Raw genomic sequence first — 7,509 nt, 5'->3', positions numbered from 1 at the left:
TTCTGCTTCAATCTGTGTATTGTTTTAGCAGCGTGCGCGCCCCCTCCCCAAGCAGGCGAACACTCATCAAACAATCGATCGATCATTCAAGGCTGAGCACGCAGGGAACATCAATCGTCAGAAAAATTAATACACACAAATACATTTGATAAATATATTCTTATCTTGTCACATAACATTTCACATATTTATTTACTATTATTTATCTATTTTTGTAACTACCACACAAACACATAAACTATGTAGAAGCAGCAGCCCTTCTGGCGCAGTCAGTGTCTGAATTCACTTACTCGTTTTCATTCAGTCCTTCAAGGGGACTATATTAGTGGATAAATATATGGGGACTAGTGAATGAGTGTGCTGGGGTGATTTTAAACACAACCAGGGTATGGGTAGGGTTTAGGGTTGCCACCTTCAATACAAAAAAATAAGGGACGCCTGCCGGCGGCCGCAGCGGGGGCCAAAGCCCTCAGGGCCACAATGACCACAGGCCCGACGGTATGCCAATGGTATCATAACTCAAAACATATTTTTCAGGAAAGTAATAAGATCATACCAATGGACATTATAATAAGCTATCTGCTATTGAAATCATTGTGAATAAATCACTCTCTATCACAAACAACGTTAACAAAGTGTGACAATGAGATTACAAAAAAAATGGCCTTTCGTCGGAGTTGTATGTGAGATGTTAACTTATTAACTTATTAAATTAACAGATCCATAAATTATTCACTATAAATTAAACAAATGTGTTGATACTCAAACAAATACTAAATTTGATTGGAAAAAACTATGACTTTAGCAAAGGATCTTGAACATCAAAAACATCAGTAGACCAGTAGTACTGTGCAGTATTGGACTATAGGCGTTAAGTGTACTTGTCACTCCATGCAGCACTGAGTAGCTGTTTTTTTCAAACATGTAACACCATCCAAACAGTGATACCACACATAAATAACCTATAATCTACAAACATTTCTAAATTTAATTATAACACTATTTTTATTATTGGTAAGAAAATCTATTTATGTATTTATTTATTTATGTATTCAGACCTATTGACCTATTCTCTAGATTTGTTAAGCATAAGTCATTTTCTTCACACATGCACATTTTTATTATTAAATATGTAGGCCTATTAAATATCTCTCTCTCTTATTTAAAAAATGCATGTGTCTGACTACCTTAACTATAATAAACAAATCATACCATAATGTATGGATATAATTCATTTACATTGAAACATTATTTCTTAGCAAATGGGCATAGGGTATGGAGCATATGAAAACGTAATCAATCAGAACATTATTGAGCTGATTAAAAAACTGTCATCATTACACTATGACTATCTGCTTCGGGAGATCCTTAACGTATGAAGAACTGTGAGACGGTGCTTTGATTTCTCTAAGCTAGCATTGCTATCAACTCTCTGCCAAAAGACCCGCCCTCCTCTGACTCTGATTGGCCCTGAACCTGATGTTATTAAACAAACCAATCAAACCAACAATGGCAGCGAGTATTACCCAATCAAGGGTAGAATAGGACGAGTCTTCACAGAATGCGGGTGTTATGATTTGCATGTGATGATGCATTTAAGACAACTCGGAAATACGGGACAAACCGCGTCCCGTATTGATTCAAGACGGGACGCGCTGTTTATTTCACAAATACGGGACGATTCCGTATTTTAAGGGACGGGTGGCAACCCTAAGTCGAAGACTTGTTTCCACCTACTGGCGCACGATAAACAGGATAGGCTACAACCGCATCTGAATGAATCTTTTCGGTGAACTGATTCAAAAGATTCGAGTCACTGAGATGAATCAAAATCCCCACCATTATTTAACACGCACAGGCGCGCGCCCGACTATGGGTGTGCAAGACAGGAACCCGTGAACGCGCCCGCTCTCCTCTTCCGCAGAGTATCGCACAGCAGCAGCAGTAGCAGTCAGCGGGAGGATGGATGGACCGGGCTCGTTTGGAGCGGGCCGAGCCGGTTCGGCCTTTGATCCGATCGCATTCGTCAAACAACCTCAGACAATCCTAAGAGTGCTGGCATGGGTGAGCAGCAATGACTATGAATTATGATTGGCAGATTATGCATTGCCGTCGTTTATATTCCCCTTATAGTCAAAGGAATATAATAACGGGTTGATTTTCCACCACGCGTTTTATATTTTTATTTTTTGACAATTTGTATTACATTAAAGCCGTTTGCAATCATGTAATTGAATGATTGGGTGTTATTATAGGATACTGTCTTTAGGTGGACGCGCGTCAGATGTTGCTGTGGTAGTGACGCACGCACCGCATGCGCGCAGTTTTTTAAATGGCTATTGTGCTACTGGTTGCAATTTGGGTCATTCTTAAAATATGATAATAAATATGCGACTTTTATAATAATATGATTAACAAAAAACAAGGGTGATATTTCATGAAAAAATATTGCAGGTATTCTTCATTCTAGGCCTATCATAACATCTTATGAAATAATATGAAAGTTAAGAGGAAGAGACTGCGCACATTCTGATGTCCCTACCAAACTGTAAAGTCATTGATTCACCTCTAAATGTCATGTTTCCACTTGGTTTACTTAGATGCCATTTGTGTCTGATCAATAGTGTTTTCTTAAACATTGTTTTAAACACAAAATATTAATACCAGCTCTTATTTACTAGACACATGATTTTTCTTTTTTTTTTTTTATAACAGTAGTATATACTGTATATATATATGTACTGTATTGTTTTGGCAGAAACTTTTCCCTTTTACAGTATCACAGTGAGCTTGCCTTGAACTATAAATAAACGTACCAGTAACTTCATGGATGACAGATATGACGCACCCATTACCAGATCAGTGCCTAAGGGCAGAGGGAGATAGTGTTTTGATTTTTAAAAATCTTTTTTAAAACTGGCTGATTTAATTCAATGTATGTTATTTAATGACTGAATCAACCTGGCTGCATTGGGTTACACCAACAAAAGGGGATCAGATAGGGCTTCCTAGAGGCATGTTTGATGTTGCTTCTTCCTTTAACACAATGTTTCATGCAGCCAGCCAATAACCAAAGCAGCTGCAACTGTTTCTATGACGACTGCGTGATGTGATGTATGCGTCAGTATATGGAGTTTCATTGCCAAAAATAGCACATGGCACCATGATTCCTGAGCATTGCTACTGATTTTCTCTTACTGCTACTCCAACACACACACACACACACACACACACACACACACACACACACACACACACACACACACACACACACACACACACACACACACACACACACACACACACACACACACACACACACACACTTTTTTATTAATCTCTTGTCTTGTTTGAGTGGGTGTGGTTGAGTGCGTGATCTGTTGCATTAGTGTGAATTAGCCACATTTTCTCCTTGAGGTGTAAATGAAATTCTTTCTGGAGAAATGCACTCTACTGCACGGCATCGGTAAAGAGAATGATGTGTCACTTCCATTTAGCATGTATAATATAAGAGAAGAGAAGCTTTACTTAGATGCCTTCTGAGAATGCAAATAATTGAAGGGTTTTTATTAATTTAACATTAGGGATGAAGTTTATGGACCTATTTTTGTGACTTATGTCTTTTCTCTCTCTAGATCTTCTCCATGGTGGTCTTTGCTTCTATAATAAATGAGGGCTATGTGAATATGGGCAGCGAGCGACTACACTGTGTCTTTAATAAGAACGCAGACGCCTGTAACTATGGTATCACGATAGGAATTGTGGCTTTCTTAGCCAGTGTCTTCTTCCTGGCCCTGGACGTCTACTTCCCCCAGATCAGCAGTGTCAAAGACAGAAAGAGGGCAGTGTTGTTGGAGATTGTTTTTTCAGGTAAAAATTTTCAGTCATTAATCACATGGATTTTATGTCTGAAATGCAGTTACAGTAATATCCAGTGAGTGTTTTTTATTTACTTCTACATTTACAGTCACTGATACAGGCACCCATATGAGATGTGAGGGAAAATTATGTCAATGCTTTTCTGTTCTCTCGCAAATGATTTGCGTTCCCCCGAGAAGCATTGCGTTCGCTTTCAAAATGTTTGTGTTCCCCCGAGAAACTTTGCGTTCGCTCTCAAAATGTTTGCGTTCCCCCGAGAAACTTTGCGTTCGCTCTCAAAATGTTTGCGTTCCCCCGAGAAACTTTGCTTTCGGTATCAAAATGTTTGCGTTCCCCCGAGACACTTTGCTTTCGGTATCAAAATGTTTGCGTTCCCCTTTGCGTTCGCTCTCAAAATGTTTGCGTTCCCCTTTGCGTTCGCTCTCAAAATGTTTGCGTTCCCCTTTGCGTTCGCTCTCAAAATGTTTGTGTTCCCCCGAGAAACTTTGCGTTCGCTCTCAAAATGTTTGTGTTCCCCCGAGAAACTTTGCGTTCACTCTCAAAATGTTTGTGTTCCCCCGAGAAACTTTGCGTTCACTCTCAAAATGTTTGTGTTCCCCCGAGAAACTTTGCTTTCGGTATCAAAATGTTTGCGTTCCCCTTTGTGTTCGCTCTCAAAATGTTTGCGTTCCCCTTTGCGTTCGCTCTCAAAATGTTTGCGTTCCCCTTTGCGTTCGCTCTCAAAATGTTTGTGTTCCCCTTTGCGTTCGCTCTCAAAATGTTTGCGTTCCCCTTTATGTTCGCTCTCAAAATGTTTGTTACCCAGAGAAACTTTGTGATTGCTCTCAAAATGTTTGCGTTCACTCTCAAAATGTTTGTGTTCCCCCGAGAAATTTTGTGATTGCTCTCAAAATGTTTTGTGTTCCTCCAAGAAACTTTGCATTCGCTCTCAAAATGTTTGCTTTCCCTTTTGCGTTTGCTCTCAAATTGATTTGCGTTCCCCCGAGAAACTTTGTGTTCGCTCTCAAAATGTTTGCGTTCCCCCAAGAAACTTTGTGTTCGCTCATAAAATGTTTCCTTTCCCCTTTGTGTTCGCTCTCAAAATGTTTGCGTTCCCCCAAGAAACTTGGTTCGCTCTCAAAATGTTTGCGTTCCTCCAAGAAACTTTAGCGTTTGCTCTCAAAATGTTTGCGTTCCCCTTTGCGTTCTCTCTCACAATGTTTGCGTTCCCCTTTGCGTTCTCTCTCAAAAAGTTTGCGTTTCCACTGAGAAACCTTGCTCTCTCTTTAAAAGTGTTTGTGTTTTCCTTGAAAAACTTTGCATTCGCTCTCAAAATGTTTGCGTTTTTTAATTTTATTTCAGTTAACGTTTATTTTATGTCAAGTAATGGACTTTAAAAATAATAATAACTATATCTAACCCCAATATACCCAATAGCTGAAATTGACAGTATTTTTGCATGATAATAATTGTATTACATAATAGTATTATTGACATTTTCCCATCCCTTCCCTTTAGGATTTTGGACGTTCCTTTGGTTTGTAGGATTCTGTTTTTTGGCCAATCAGTGGAGCCGTACGTCCCCTAAGGAGCTGCCGCTGGAGCAGGCGTCAGACGCAGCACGAGCAGCTATTGCCTTCTCTTTCTTCTCCATCCTTACCTGGGTAAGACATCGCACCTTCCCAGATACATACAGTCACAATTACGTTCATTTTTGAGCGCCAATGTTGGTGTTTGTGTTTCAGGCTTATCTATGTCTTCTAGCAGTGCACAGTTTTAAGAACACTGCCTTTATGGAGGATACACAGAGGCTTTTGTCCAAACAGACTAACAGTCTCTCAATAGTGTAGATGTAGATTTCCTGTTCTACTCTCAAGTGCACTCTAAACTATGCTAGTCTGATAGTAGTACAAAGTGCTATCAATACGGTTAATACAAAGCATGCACTCTATAATAACTAAACATGGGCTTAAAGACTTAAAAACAAGAATAATGTGTCATAAATATTGGTATATTACGGAGGCCCCCTAGTCCCACTTTGTCAAAAAAATTCGTTATAACTATCTCGTGGCCTCAAGATAAGTAACTCGTGGCCTCAAGATAGTATCTCGTGGCCTCAAGATAGTATCTCGTGGCCTGAAGATAGTATCTCGTGGCCTCAAGATAGTAACTCGTGGCCTCAAGATACTATCTCGTGGCCTCAAGATAGTATCTCGTGGCCTCAAGATAGTAACTCTATCTTGAGGCCACGAGTTACTATCTTGAGGCCACGAGATACTATCTTCAGGCCACGAGATACTATCTTGAGGCCACGAGATAGTATCTTGAGGCCACGAGTTACTATCTTGAGGCCACGAGATACTATCTTCAGGCCACGAGATACTATCTTGAGGCCACGAGATACTATCTTGAGGCCACGAGTTACTTATCTTGAGGCCACGAGATAGTTATAATAAATGTTTTTGACAAAGTGGGACTAGGGGGGCTCCGTAGTATATTCATACTTCGCATATAATGATAAAAACAAGTAGCCTAATAAAATTGAACTTCAAGATCTAGTCAGATAACTTTTTCTTTTGTGTTTATACTCTAACTTGGTTAACTCAAGCATTCCAACTAACTCTTGCTACTATGCTTGAAATAGTTCAAAAGCTTGGTTATGTTTCTCACTAACATGCTAATCAGACTAATATGCATAATCCTGGTTATCCTGACTAGGCGGGGCTTACGGTGTGCGCTGTTCAGAGGTTCCTGCTGGGTACAGACATGACACTGTTCTCCACCGAGCCTGTGGGCGACCAGGCACCCAAGCAGCCGTACCCCTCCAACGATGTAATCGGTCAGACTACCGTCCCCGTCAACGCTTACCAGAGTCCGCCGCTCATCGAGACCGTGGAGACCCGCCCCCCTGGATACAACATCCCGCCAGCCTTTTAATCCACAACCAATCAGAAGACAAGGAATATAGCAGCGCTAAAGGACAGAGTATAGACTGCCGTCAATGTTAGCTAAATGTATTGTCTCGTATCGCGTTTTAGTAACAAGGTGGCGAAGGGATGATGCTCGCCTCTGTAATCCGCACTATAATACAGAATTAAATGATAATGTAGTCTCACGTTAACTTGAGCAGAAGTGGATGTTTTGGGACATTGATTGTCTTTGCCTACCCACACGTTTTACATTTACAGTCAGCAACAAATTATTGTCAAAATCACAATGTGCTATTTATTTAGTAAAGCATTTTATTATTATCTTTTTAAAAAGTTGACAAATATTTAAAGGTGCACTAAGTAATGCTTTTGGTTACTTTTGCCATGGTCAAAATAATTTTGACCGATTATAAAATGATAATTTATTATAATAATTCAATATAATGAAAAAGAATGAAAATAATTTATTCATTCCAATTGAAAAAGTTAGTTAGTGCACCTTTAATTATGATAAAGAAAATGCATTATACTTATTTTTGTGTGTCTGATTATTAAATAATAGCATCTTGGCATTGATGATCGACAACCGTACCAAACACATCATGTTTACTGCAGTTAAGTTAGTGCTGTCCACGTCATTTGTGTCAAAATATGTTTTTGTTAAGAAAGAATGAGCAAATTTTGTTTTTAAAAGTACTTACAGTCACTATCAAGAGAGAGA

General features: G+C 39.4%; 1 protein-coding gene across 1 annotated transcript; it reads left to right on the top strand.

Annotated features, from left to right (window-relative positions):
* Nucleotides 1-1,897: 1,897 nt before the first annotated feature.
* syngr3b (synaptogyrin 3b) lies at nt 1,898-7,060 on the top strand. The gene is made up of 4 exons (XM_056258739.1): nt 1,898-2,064; nt 3,636-3,870; nt 5,377-5,522; nt 6,577-7,060. The coding sequence occupies exons 1-4, from the start codon at nt 1,963-1,965 to the stop codon at nt 6,793-6,795; spliced, it is 702 nt and encodes a 233-aa protein (XP_056114714.1). The 5' UTR covers nt 1,898-1,962; the 3' UTR covers nt 6,796-7,060.
* The last annotated feature ends 449 nt before the right edge of the window (nt 7,061-7,509 follow it).

Source organism: Rhinichthys klamathensis, unplaced genomic scaffold (assembly GCF_029890125.1).
Source record: "Rhinichthys klamathensis goyatoka isolate OS25496 unplaced genomic scaffold, OSU_Roscu_1.1 h1tg000157l_1, whole genome shotgun sequence".
Taxonomy (NCBI): domain Eukaryota; kingdom Metazoa; phylum Chordata; class Actinopteri; order Cypriniformes; family Leuciscidae; genus Rhinichthys; species Rhinichthys klamathensis.
The sequence above is the reverse complement of the archived record's forward strand: the minus strand, read 5'-3'. Positions and strand labels throughout refer to the sequence as shown.

Excerpts from the sequence above, each read along its gene's own strand:
- syngr3b (XM_056258739.1), top strand. The coding sequence starts at position 1,963 with ATGGATGGACCGGGCTCGTTTGGAGCGGGCCGAGCCGGTTCGGCCTTT. Across the intron at positions 2,065-3,635 it reads TCCTAAGAGTGCTGGCATGG|ATCTTCTCCATGGTGGTCTT; the intron begins GTGAGCAGCAAT and ends TTCTCTCTCTAG. Across the intron at positions 3,871-5,376 it reads GTTGGAGATTGTTTTTTCAG|GATTTTGGACGTTCCTTTGG; the intron begins GTAAAAATTTTC and ends CCTTCCCTTTAG.